The following is a 13,355-nucleotide window of genomic DNA, read 5'->3' on the forward strand; positions in this document are numbered from 1 at the left end:
AACACCCTCCAGCCCCACAGGGCCCCAGCCGCAGGGAACAATCACTCCGTCCTAAGAAAACGCAAAGTAAAAACTCAGGTCCAAAGGGGAAAGGATAAACCAGCCCATGCTCTTAAAAAGCATGAAGTGAAGGCAGCTACTGACACCCATCCTTCCAGTATCAGATCCACAGAAGCCAGAGATTCGGGAGTCCGTTTACAGCCTGAGAGCACAGCCCCAGTGAGGGCTCAGCCAGGAGCAGCAGCAAGAGCAGAGCCCAGGCCTCCCAAGTCCAAGAGGCCAGAGACTCCTTCCCCACCCCCTCCCTCAAAAGGGAGAAGAGAGGAGTGAAAGTCCCACCCCGGGCTTAGGAGACCAGGAGAAGGTGGTGTGCAGCCCAGCTGGGCTCTGTGGCATGGGGCTGGCTCCGCGTTAGGGGGCAGTCGAGGCCAGAGCAGCCGCTGGGTGCTTTGTTACCGAGCAAATCTCCCAGGCGCTGCCTGCTGATGCATAGCTAACTGGGCGGCAGACATTGATTTATGTTCAACTTTCCATTTCATCAGCGAGAGTTACAGCGCTACATGTGGAGTTCACGTTTTTCGGAGAGGGAGGGAGAGGCGGCTCAAGTGTGCAGACACAAACATGTCCACATGCGTGCACACAGGCACGCGCACCAGTCAGGGCCGCAACTTTTTTCCTATTTAAGGGGGAGGGCGACGGGGCTGAGCTAGCCGCCGCCGAGGCAGCCTGGCACGTCAGGAGTAACCTTTTGTGCACTGTTGCTAGGAGCCCCAGTGCCGGTCATCTGCCGCTGGGCAGACGTTAGGCACCAGGCTGGCTGCCGGGCAGGGAGGGGAGCACAGCCTGACCTTTGCCGGGGAGGTGCTGGCAAGCAAAAAAAGGCTTTCTTCCCTCTCCTCTGCCCCAGGCCTCTTCTCACTGGCCAGGAGATTGTGGAGGGCAGGACCAGCCCAGACCCACATGCTTCAGAGTGGCCAGCACCCGCCACTGGACAGAGGGGCAAGCTAAGGCCAAGAGAGGGCAGGCTGGCTCCTGAACACACAGGTGTGCGGCAGCAGGGCCGTACTCCAACCAGGGTGTCCCACTCCCAGGGCAGGGGGCTTCAGGTGGGCTGCAGCACAGCAAGCAGAGGAGGAGCTGCCGTTCCCAGAGCCAAGTCAGTTTGGAACAGGTGGGGCCTGGGGGTGGGGAGAGCAGTGGCTCCCCACCTCCAACTGTGGCCTGGAGCCCAGCAGTTGGGGCGCCCCGCCTCCTCTCTAATCCTTCTCAGCAGGGGTGACCCTGCCTTCTGTCAGTCTGGAGGCAGACAGCAGGGCGGAGGAGCTGGAGGGGGTGGAGCGAACACATCCACCCCTGACACAGCACCTCTGTCCTCCTCCCCAATGAGAGGCTGCATCTATCAGACACCCCCACCTGCAGGGAAGCAGACAGGGCCAGGTGAGGCCCAGAATGAGGAGGAGGTTTACTCCCCAACAGACAAGCAGTTATCAAGAAGCTGCAGATCCCCCTGCCCCACCCAGGCCTGTCTTCCTGAGCTACTGGCCAATTGGAGCCTCAGTTTCTCGTGTATACGCTGGGAATACTGTTGGTTCTTAGGACTACCTCATAGGGTCAAATGAAATCACAGCATCACAGCAGGGGACAGCTTTTCTAGCCTGGAGAATGCTTCCACCAGCAACTATTAACGTAAGAGGGCATCAGACAGTTCCACTCTCAGGCCTGAGAACACTGGCTGGGGTGGGCGGGAGGGCTAGGCTGGGCAGCCCCGGGTAAAGGGTCCATACTTGCCTCCTGCCTCCTGCCCCCGACCTGTGCAGGCCACAAGCCAGGCCTCCTTTAGGCTCCATCACCAGAGGCCACCAATCACTGGCAGGGAAGCTGCCCTCAGTCTCACCCAACAGCCACTCCTTCTCGGGCCACAGCCACCTCCAGAGGGGACCGCAGCTGGACTCCACACTGGCCAGCCTGCCAAGGGCCATGGAGCCTCTTCCTGGGATCACATTGCTCCCCTTATTAGGAACCTTCCATGGCTCCCCCTGACTTTAAGTCCTCCCTGTGTCTATTCTTGGCTCTATCCCCACACCCTAGCCCGCTGTCCAGGCCCCTGCCACCCCAAACTTGCCCCGTCACATCACATCCTGCACAGGCTCCCTCTCGCCTGGCACGCTTCCCCACCCCATTCACTGCCAACTGCCTCCTCCTCCTCCTCAACCCAAATGTCAGTCCCTCAGGGAGGCGTCCCCAGACAAGCCAGGCTGGCTGCTCCCTGCACCTGCCCCCATGGCATTCTTCCTGTCAACCTCTCCAGCATGGCACGCAGTCACTCCCTGCCCCCTCCACCAGACTAAGAGCCCCTTGAGGGCAGGGTCCGTGGCTGCCTCTTGGGTGACTGACCAGTCCCCTGCCCTTAGATACCATGTCTGACCGAGGGGCTGAGGGACAACCAAGCAAGCCTGGCCAGGTCTCACATGATCAGGGCTCAGCTCCTTCCCCAGCCCTGCCTTCACCTCGCCATTATGTCAGCACCCCCCACCAAGCTTCCACCAGTAAAAGGCTTTGGAAACCAAAAGCAAACAAGGTGGTTTAATTCTTCCCAAGTCTCCCCTTGTCCCAAACTTGTCCTCGTCAGCACAGAGAGGCCTTTCCTGCCACAGCAGCTTTCTGGCAGGGGGAATGTCCGCTCCCTCTGCTGGCTCCTGCTTCCCGCTGGAGAGCAGGGCAGGAAACAGATAGCATTTGGCCCAGCTTTTGAGAAATGTCCCAGTTGCTCCCAGGGGTATGTCCTCATTTACTGGGCTTCGACCCTCCCTGGGAACACATCACCCACTCCACAGCTCACAGCACCCAAGGCTCTCCACTGGGCATCCTGCCTCTGCTTAGTTACCCACCGTTGTTGAGCAGCTCACCACTTCATCATTAATTTGGCAGATGACAGAAATGTCTTCCACACAATGATCCAAATTGCCCTCCCTTTTCTTTTCTCTCAAAGACTTGGGATCTGGGGCTGAGAGCTCACAGAGGCAGGTCTGAGTACATGGGAGGCTCTCCATCGCAGAACTTAAAGATACTTCAACTCAGTCATCAGAGCTCTCAGGAGGCTGCCCTTCTCCCAGAGAAACCCCAGCTACTTCTGCAGGAGATGAGGAAAGCTTTCGGGTCATGTATGTCTCTCTCCCCTCTTGTTTTCTGGGTCATGTCTCTGGCTCTTGGGCTACACAAATTGCTCTTTCTCGTCCTCTCCCCATAACCAATGGGAAGGGTTCTCTAGGGACCTCAACATCTTTCTAAGGCTGGTGGGCCTGGACAGCAGGAATGAGGATTCATTGGAAAGGACTCACTGGAAAGTGTCAAATACTCCCTATTACCCTTCACCAAGGTGGAAGCTATCTAGATGTTCAAAGCAGGATGGGCTAAGCTTTTGGCAACAGGAGCTGGGACCCCTCTTCCAGGACTGTCTTTTCCAGAGAAGGCACTCAGAGTCTTTAACCCTGTGGCCTCTGCTGGCTCTCTGCCACACAGCATCCATCATCAAGATGGTCAGCTACTTTCTGGTTGGGCACGGTGGCTCACGCCTATAATCCCAGCACTTAAGGAGGCCGAGGTGGGTGGATCACTTCAGGTCAGGAGTTCGAGACCAGCCTGGCCAACATGGTGAAACCCCCGTCTCTACTAAAAATACAAAAATTAGCTGGGCGTGGTAGTGGGCGCCTGCAATCCCAGTTACTCAGGAGGCTGAGGCAGGAGAATTGCTTGAACCCAGGAGGTGGAGGTAGCAGTGAGCCGAGATCACCACTGCACTCCAGCTTGGGTGACAGAGTGAGACCCTGTCTCAAAAAAAAAAAAAAAAGGGTGGTCAGCTCCTTTCTGAGCACTGGCTGCAATGCCCAAGTCCCCATCACCACAAAGCCGCTGGAGCAATTGCAGAGGAACTGTTTTGGAACACAGATTTGGTCAAGACATTATCCAGCCCAGGGTGCTGCCCTGGCTTCCCACTGCCCACCGGATCAAGCCCACACCCAACAAGGTCCTTCAACAACTGCCCGGCAACCTCTCCAGCCTCATCTCCCACTGAGCACCTGTCAACCACCTCATTCTAGACACCATCTCGGCCAGGACTGCACTGCTTCCAGGAACCCCTTCCTGATCTCTCTTCTTGGCAGGCAGGCAGGCCTCTCCTCTGTCCTGCCACCAGGCCTGGGTTACCTGTCCATCTCTCTGCTAGGCTGGCTGCTCCTGTGGGCAGGCTATGGTTGATTCAGTTTGAGGCTGGAGCCAAGCCCCACGCCTTGCATATCAGAGATGGCCAATGACTGTCATAACCACAATCCTTTCTCCTTCTGTGATTTCATTTCCCCATCTATAAATGGAAGCTCGAATTAGATCAGAGATGGCAAATAGGATGTGTACCACCACTGACATGTTCACGTTCATGGTAGACATTGCCACTGTTGAGCCTGGACACACAGCTTCAGAATCATTCTCACAGTGTCCTGGGCAGCCACCACACATCAAGCAGAGCTGGCATATGAATGGAAACTTACTTGCTACTTCTTTAGATAAGAGTTATGGTTTCTCTGTCTCCTTTCGGTCTCTCCGTCTCCTTTCGGTCTCTCCCTCCTCTTCTCTAGTTCTCTATTCTCCCTGCTTCCTCCATCCAATCAGATGAGTATCTATGTTTGGACTCTGGAGTGTTTGTGGAAGAGCACTCCATGAGGAACCAGGAAACCTGGGTTTAGACTCTGATTACAGCCCCTGGTCAACTCTGGGCAAGTCATTCACCTTTCTGAGTCTCACTTTCCCAGTGTGCATGCCTTCTCTGCAGAAACACTGTGATGAAAATGAAAGTAAGCTGCATGTTTAAAACACTATGTAACTGAAAACAATTATTGGAATTCAAAAACAAAACAAGAAGAAAAACAGCCTGTACCCAATGCTCAGTTCTCCACGACCCCTGCCCTCTTGTGATTCCTGTTTTGGACTCAGAAACCCTTAATGGACAGTGCCCTCCTTAGGACCACCTTAGAGCCAAGGAGCTTAGGAATTCTTACTGGACAGTGCCCCTCTTAAGGACCAAGGAACTAGGGGACCCACCCAGATCAGTGGGGCTGGCCAAAGCCAAGCTGAGTTTGCCAGATGTGCAGCCCAACCCAGCTAAGCTGCATGGAAAAAAAAAAAATGCCACTGCTTGATTATATAAAGTCCATCTGGATCCAAAGCAGAAAATCAAAGCTGGAAGGGCCCCTCAGAGACCATCTGGTCCAGCCTGCTCCATCTACTGGTGAGAAAACTGGAGTCCAGAGATGGGGAGCAACTTGCCCAAGGTCACTCAGCAAGTAGACAGCCAAGCCCTCTTTGTCCTTCCCTGCTGCAAAACACCAGGACGCCACTCCTGAACTCCCAAGCCGGCTTCCTGTTAGACCCTCCCTGATCAGAATGTCGTATCTAGCGCTCTGGGGCTGACTGGGCTCCTCTCCTATAACATGAGCAATAAAATAAGCTCAGTTCAAACACTTACTGGGTCCTTAGTATATGCCAGGTGCTAGGGATGCCAACGTTGGGGCAGTCCTTTTTTTAAACAAGAAATTCAGAAGTAGAATGCCCTTGCTAAATTCTACCAAGACCCCAAGAACCCCACACTATTCCCCAACAGTGAGGTGTGGTCAGGTCGGTTTCCAAGTCACCTCCCTGCCAGCCCTTAACTGGCTACCAGAGATATCTCGTGCCACAGGACTACGACAGGTACTGCCATCGCCTTGGAAACCTGGATGTGGAAGAAGTAAAAGCTGATGGCAGACCCTCATGTGTGGATGGCCAAAACTTGTGACCCCAGGCGTGGCCTTGAAGCCTGGCAGTCAGAGGCCCACAGGAGCAAGGTCCCGTGTTGCTTACTGAGTGGCCGGGATGGAGGTGGACAGCTGCTCCCTCCCACCCAACTCTGGAGGCCTGCTGGCTTCTACATTTAGGACTAGCTGGGGGTGAAGTCCTGACCTGAAAACTGGGCTGGTTACCCTAGGCCAGGGGCTGGCCAAGGCTGGCTCAGCCATCCCGAGCCAACTCCCTGGTGCAAAGCCTTCCTGCAGCAGAGCTTCCTACCCAGGCCTCGGCCAAGCAGGGGAAGGAGTGCAATTGTCGCCAGCAGATAAAATTCTCGATACCATCTCTATTTCCCTTCTAATATCAGAGTGGCCGCCTGCAATACCAGTGAGGGGCAGGGCCAGCAATCAATAGCTAATATTCCTGTTGTAAGCAGGCCTACTCCGGAAATGGGCAGCCAGCACCTCCTTCCAGAGAGATACCCTTTCCCCTCGGCAGAGACCCAGCCTGAGTGGTCCAGCATCATGGCCAGGAAGAACCAGGCCAGGTACCTGGCCTAGCCCACCCCCCTGCATCTGACTGATGGGGAAATGATGCCGGGAAGTGGGAGAAAGGAATCACCCAACATCACCCAGGAAGCAGACAGGCCAAGACACTGCTCTCTGCTGTCTGCTGGATGACCCCATCAGCTCTTGATGGCTCACCATGCCTGGAAAACAGAGGTGACTTCAAGTCAAGAAGGTCCAAAAATTACCTCTGTTTGATGGTGGCTAGTAATGGCTAAATAAGGACAGGAATCAGTCTTGGCTTTCTGACCATACACCCCAAACGTCACAGGGGAGGGCCCAAGAAGTATGCCTGGAATTAGGCCTTAGCCATAGACGATTATACCAAAGCAGGAAGTTGGGAGCTGCCCACATATCAGGCAGAACTGAGCCTTGTCCTAGACTCAGGCCAAAATAGAAGTCAATGGCCTATTTTTAAAACATACAACTGGCTATTGTCTAACTCTTTCTACCACAGTGGCCTAATCTGCACTGAACACCCAGATTGCCAGCAAGCAGCCTCAATCAGGATGTGCACAGATGAAGTATGGTACCTGGTGGGCTATGTCCACCAGACAGGGAAGTCGCACTGTATCAAGAGCATCCGTGGCAAGAGAGCCTACGAAGAATTCCCAACTGGACAGAATGCCAGTGGGAAAGGCCTGTTGATGGGTGCAGGACACCATCTGCAGTAGCCAGGAAGATACCTGCCTTGGTGAGGACGAGCCTCTCACACACTGGCCCTGTGGATTTCCTCCCTGGGGGAAGGACAGCAGCCCCTCTGTCTCCTGCCTTTTTGGGTCCATGGGTTGCCAGTATTTTAAGGTCTAACTCTCAACCCATCTTCAATAGGTCTGCAGCCTTGCTCCAAAGCTGAGACCCTGGCAGTGCCTGATCTGGTCCAACCAGGAGCCCGTCTGGCGCCTGCCTTTCTTGGGTCCATGGCTTGCCAGTATTTTAAGGTCTAACTCTCAACCCATCTTCAATATGTCTGCAGCCTTGCCCCAAGCTAAGACCCTGGCAATGCCTGGTCTGGTCCAGCCTGGAGCTCACACGCCTATTTCTGAGGCTACACTCATCTCTGCCCCTTGGACAAGGCCCCAGTTTTGGCAGTGTGCTGGGAATGCATACAGATCTGCATGTGGCCATCCAATGCTCCGGATGGCCAACCTGCATCCGCCTCTCTCCTCCCACCATCACGGTAGGTGACCTACCACTTCTGTTTTCGGGGAATGCCTGAATTTCACTGCCATCCTTCTTAGCTGGTGAGCAGCATGTCCCAGCCCTCTTCCCTCAGGAGTTAACACCAACCAAAATAGAAAATCTTGCCAAGTAGAATCATCTTCCAGGTCATCTCCTGCCCAGAGGGAAACCCCTTTAACATCCCTAGGAGATGTCTGTCAGGTCTTTGTGCAGGTGCGCCTAGGGCCAGAGACCCTCCTGCCTTGATGTGGGATGAGCATGGGTGCTAAATTCTCATCTATGCCAAGCAAAAGTGTCCTTGGACTTTCACTGGTCCCAGTTCTGAATTCTAGGGCTGCACAGAGGGAGCTTCTGCCTCCTTTTCCACACAACAGCTCTTTCCATGTTCTTATCTGGGAGTGCCAATCTTTCAAAAGCTGTGGGGAACTCGGGCGGATTCTCAAACTCAGCTGCCGACAGGCTTGAAAGAATGAGCCATGTTATGATTGAGAGTGTCATCATGAAAGTTACAGCCCTGAATGCTGTACCCCTCTAACATGCCATTTCCCGGTCTCACGCTGGCTTAAATCACATGAACCGCCGGGGAGAAGGTAGAGACGGAGGAGGCGGCTTGGAGAGGGAGGTAGCTACACTCAACCTGGCAAAACGGAAAGCCCCATTTCACACACACCCCAGAAAAAGCCGAACAAGGTGTCTCTTGGAGAAGGCCAGGCTCTCGACCCACGTAGGATCTGTTCCTGCCTGTGGCGGGCAGAGCACGGGCACAGATGCTTGTGGGATGCTGTCTGTGATCACACTTGGAAAAAATCAAGTGGTTAACCAGAGGGAAAGGATTCTGAGACCTGCTGGGATGGTGGGTTGTTTTTTTTAGATTACGCCTAAGGTTTGTCGTTTGAACAGGAAAAGTAAACAATGACACAAGAGCAGCAGTAACAAAACAGAAACAAAGAACGATTTACTAATACTTTTTAAAGGCTTTTGTTAAAAGAAAGCTCCACACTAGCTTGGAAGCAGCCCCTACTGCCTCCCCAGCCAGGGGCAGACTGTGTCGCGCCTACGAAGCTGGCATGAAGAAAGCAAACTCCAGCAGAAGTGCAGGCAATGCAGGAGGCGTCTGCTTTCCCATCTCTTTTCTCCCGCTCAGTTTTTAGAAGGACTGGAGAAAGGCATGGGGAGGGGAAGGATTTGAACCAGCATAAAGCAACTGTATTTAGACCATGGCAAACTGAGCTACTTACTTCTCTCCTGCCCTCCCACCTGCACAGGGCCTCGGCCTGGAATACAAGGTGGAGCACAAGACCCCCGGGCCCCACACGTACCTGAAAGAAACCCGGCGGGATGGGGCCTCCCGGCATCCCATCATTGGGGGGAATGTTGCCAAGCACGGGGCTTGGGGCAGCTGCTGCACTCTGTGGAGACAACAAGGCGGAGGGTTAGTGGCCACACCCGCAACCAGAGACACGGAGTTCTGACCCCTGGCCTGGGCTCTCCCCATCTGCCCACATTCCCCGTGGACCTTCCTAGAAGACCACTTTCTACTTAAAGCCCTCCTAGTATCCCAGGGAAGCGTCACGTTCCCACGGACAGGACACAGGTAGGGCTTGTGAACTCAGACCTGGACTCAATTCCCAGGTGCGCCCCCCCCTCTACTGAGCAAGCAACCAATTCCAAGCCTCCTTTTCCTCATCTCTAAAGTTGGAGGGCTGGGCGTGGTGGCTCACACCTGAAATCCCAGCACTCTGGGAAGTCAAGGCAGGAGAACTGCTTGAGCCCAGGAGTTTGTGACCAGCCTGGGCAACATAGGGAGAAGACCCCGTCTCTACAAAAAAATAAAACATTAGCTGGGTGCAGTGACAGGCTCCTGTAGTTCCAGTTACTCAGGAGGTTGAGGTGGGAGGATCGCTTGAGCCCAAAAGGTTCAGCCCTATCTCAAATAACAATAAATAAAATAAAATGAAATGGGGGAGCGATGTCTACCATTCAGGGAGGCTGCAAGGACAGCCTGAGACAAAGCGCCAAAGGTACTTCCTGCAGTACAGAGCAGAGGCGCAGAGCAGGGGAGCACGGCCAATGTGCAGTGGCTGCTCCTGGCATTATACGGCCCCGGGCTGTGTCTGCCCAGCTATTCTGAGAAGCTCTTGGCAGACAGGTGATTTATAAATTGCTGTGCCCTCTCCAAGTGGCTGGCATGTCATACAGAGCAAAAGATCAATAAATATCCATGACTCAATGAATAAATGAACAGACCAACTGGGAAACACTGCTGGAGAGGGGGACAGAGGGCAGAGTGCGTTCTTGGCCTTGCAGGGTCCTAGGTGTCTCATGGGGGCGGAGGGCTCACTAAGTTGGGGAACCGTCAATTCCTTTTCTCTTTAAACGCTGCTCTTCTGGCAGCATTTACCTGGTATATGTGCCTCAACAAATGCCTCCCAGGGGTGAGCAGACATTGCTCTCCCAGCCTGGCCTCCTTCCAAAGGATCTGTGTGTGACCTGGTCAGGTGGTCGGTGTATCTGTGCCTGGCCCCGTGCTCATGCAGGTGGGGGTGAGGCTGAGACACCTGGGCCCCAGCCCTAAGGAAGCCACAGGTGTCTGAGAGTCCTACCTGGAACCGGGCCCTGCTCCATCCCACTGATTCTAAACCTCCAGGGTCTCCTCCCACAGGAAGCCCACCTCCAACCTTGGTGGTCCCCAAACCCCACTATGACTGAAAAAGTGACACTTGGTCATCAATCATCTCCCAGGGTTCTGACTGATTCTCTGGAAGAGGAATGAACCCCTTAGGGTCAGGAAACAGAGCACCTCTTTTCCTCTTAGAAACACAGCCTCCATCACCACCTTCTAGAAGCCACTTCTCTTTCCTTTCATCAGCAGTAAAATAGGAACCAGAGGCCAGGCATGGTCGCTCATGCCTGTAATCCCAACACTTTGGGAGGCCAAGGCAGGTGGATCGCCAGAGGTCAGGAGTGTGAGACCAGCCTGGCCAACATGGTGAAACCCCGTCTCTACTAAAAATACAAAAATTAGCTTGGCATGGTGGTGGGCACCTGTAATCCCAGTTACGCGGGAGGTGAGGCAGGAGAATTCACTTGAACTCAGGAGGTGGAGGTTGCAGTGAGCCGAGATTGCGCCACTGCACTCCAGCCTGGACGATAAAAGCAAAACTCCGTCTCAAAATAAAAATAGAAACCAGAACCTCTAACTTCCAACTTTGATGGAAGGAAATGAGGTAATGTGCGAATCCCACTAATACATTGTATGCATTGAAATGAACAAACAGACCTGGGAGCAAATGCACCTGGTTTTCAGCACTGTCACCTCTACTAGTAAGTGGGATGACAGTAGGCAAGCCACTTGGACTTTCTGAATTTGCTTCCTGTAAACAGTGAGATAGCTGTGGTCCCACCTCCTTGCAGGGTTGTGGGGGAGATTAAGTGACAGAATAGGCTGTGTTTTGTAAGCTGGGACAGCTCTGTGAATCTAGAAACAAAGAAGTACAGGGCATACCGTGGGTGCTGAGCAGACTCCAGGTGAAGAGAATGGGCAGGCCGCATGTTACTTTTCAAAATGATTCTTGTCTACAGAAAAACAGCCCTCTCTGCAAGAGACATCCTGCCAACCATCCTATAATGTGTTTACAAGTTTCAAACATCTCCCAAAATTAGGATTATAGGTCTCCCCATCCCCCAGGACTGAGGTCACAGGCCCCTACCAGGCCCCTGCCTCACCGCTGCCCCAGCACTATCCGAGACAGGGCCTCGTGGGGGAGTCGGCAGCTTATCCATTAGCTGTGTTACTGTTGGCTGCATTACTGTTTCTCTGTGGTCAGTGGTTCTGCGAAAATTGCAACTTTTTGTGATTAACCGGCAACAATTACTCCTCAGCAGCAAGAGCAAAAAACTTTTTTTAAAAAATGGGGTGAGGTGGGCCGGGCGCGGTGGCTCACGTCTGTAATTCCAACACTTTGGGAGGCCGAGGCAGGTGGATCACGAGGTCAAGAGATCGAGACCATCCTGGTCAACATGGTGAAACCTTGTCTCTACTAAAAAATACAAAAAATTAGCTGGGCACGGTGGTGCATGCCTGTAATCCCAGCTACTCAGGAGGCTGAGGCAGGAGAATTGCCTGAACCCAGGAGGTGGAGGTTGCGGTGAGCTGAGATCGCGCCATTGCACTCCAGCCTGGATAACAAGAGCGAAACTCCGTCTCAAAAAAAAAAAAAAAAAAAAAAAAAAATAGGGTGAGGTATAAACACTCACCTTCATTTTCTTCAAGTTCTTTCAGAGACTGGTGATATATTTAAGAATTTCATCCTTCTTATGTACCATTATTTAACCAGTTTCTTTTGCTTTTTTAGAGATGGGGTCTCACTGTGTTCCCAGGCTAGTTTCACGTGATCCTCCGACCTCAGCTTCTCAAAGTGCTGGAATTACACGCATGAGCCACCACACCCAGCCTATTAACCAATGCAATAGCAGGCATTACATCTCAGTGTCTGCTAATCTGGCAGTTAGTATCCCTTTGGTATCTGGTATTTTGACTTACCTTTTAGGTCATTACCTTTTGAAATGGTTTGCATTAACCACTTGCAGATCTAATTTTATGGCAAACCATTCATGTCTTCTGCTATTTGGGTATTTGACTTTTTATATATTGAAGATCTAGAATAAGGGTAAGTTATAATTTAAAAATTAAAAAAAAAAAAAACTTAAAAATCATTGTTATTATTAGAGATCTGGTCCCCAGGCTGAAGTGCAATGGCCTGATTATGACTTACTGTGGCCCCAAACTCCTGGGCTCAAAGGATCCTCCTGACTCAGCCTCTCAGGTAGCTGAGAATACATACGCATACCATCATACCCAGCTAATTTAAAAAAAAAATTTTGGGGGGGATGGGGGTCTCACATATGTTGCCCAGGCTGGTCTTGAACTCCTGGCCTCAAGCAATCCTGACACCTCGGCCCCTCAAAGTGCTGGCTTTACAGGTGTGAACCATCATGTCTGGCCTAACAAACTTATTTAAATAAAAACATAAACCTGTGAGTGATCTGTTGCCTTATTTATGAGGCTCCTTTACTTTAAGATGTCATTTTCCTATGAGATCAGGAGTGAGTCAATGGTTCTAGGAACTGGAAGTAGTGGGTGGGCCATGGTTCTTTGAATGCAATGGCCAGGGTGACCGTGGTTCTAGTAAATGCACATTTCAATTCTTTGAAATGTGGGGGTGGAAGATGGAGTTTTGCTGTTCTCCAGTGATGGAGGACAAAAACCAAGACCATGTTAGCAGTGACTAAGGGGCAGGAAGCTGAGGAGACGCTTTTATCATTCAAAGTTTCTCCAGCAGCAAAACTAAGTTGTCCTGCAGTGCTTAAATATGTGCCCTGAATTTCGATAGTTATTGCTGTTCCCCTTTGATTATGAAGCAAACATGTGCTCATAACAAAAAAACTTTCAAAAGGGCAGAAAAGTATGAAGAAGAAAACAAAAAGCAGCGACTGATAGTACAGGGCAACAAAAGAGCTAAGAGGTTATTAAAGGCTCAGAAATAACTTGCTCACAAAATCTACACCAAGGTACCCTCCCTGCAACCACATCTATGAACATTACACTGAATCCCTGCCCTGACCCTCCTGCAGCTCAGTGGCAGCAGGGGCTGTTTCACCCGACTTCTGAGACCAGCATAACGTGAGGCATACAGCAGGTGTTCAATAAATGATTACTATGTGTATTATTCAAAGACCTGCTCAAAGCTGACCATCCGGAGCCAGGCCTTTCCAGACTGCTAGGAATCGGCC

General features: G+C 52.2%; 1 protein-coding gene across 11 annotated transcripts in view; it reads right to left on the reverse strand.

Moving 5' to 3' along the window:
- Positions 1-13,355, reverse strand: part of SSBP3 (single stranded DNA binding protein 3) — a 182,282-nt gene that overhangs the window by 42,840 nt on the left and 126,087 nt on the right. For all 11 annotated transcript variants that reach the window (XM_064372384.1, XM_064372389.1, XM_021667738.2 and 8 more), the window contains one exon: positions 8,882-8,971. In XM_064372384.1, the coding sequence (XP_064228454.1) occupies positions 8,882-8,971 (90 nt within the window). The remainder of the gene's footprint in view (positions 1-8,881; positions 8,972-13,355) is intronic.

This window comes from Aotus nancymaae, unplaced genomic scaffold (assembly GCF_030222135.1).
Source record: "Aotus nancymaae isolate 86718 unplaced genomic scaffold, 86718_ANA_hifiasm-v0.15.2.pri h1tg000007l, whole genome shotgun sequence".
Taxonomy (NCBI): Eukaryota; Metazoa; Chordata; class Mammalia; order Primates; family Aotidae; genus Aotus; species Aotus nancymaae.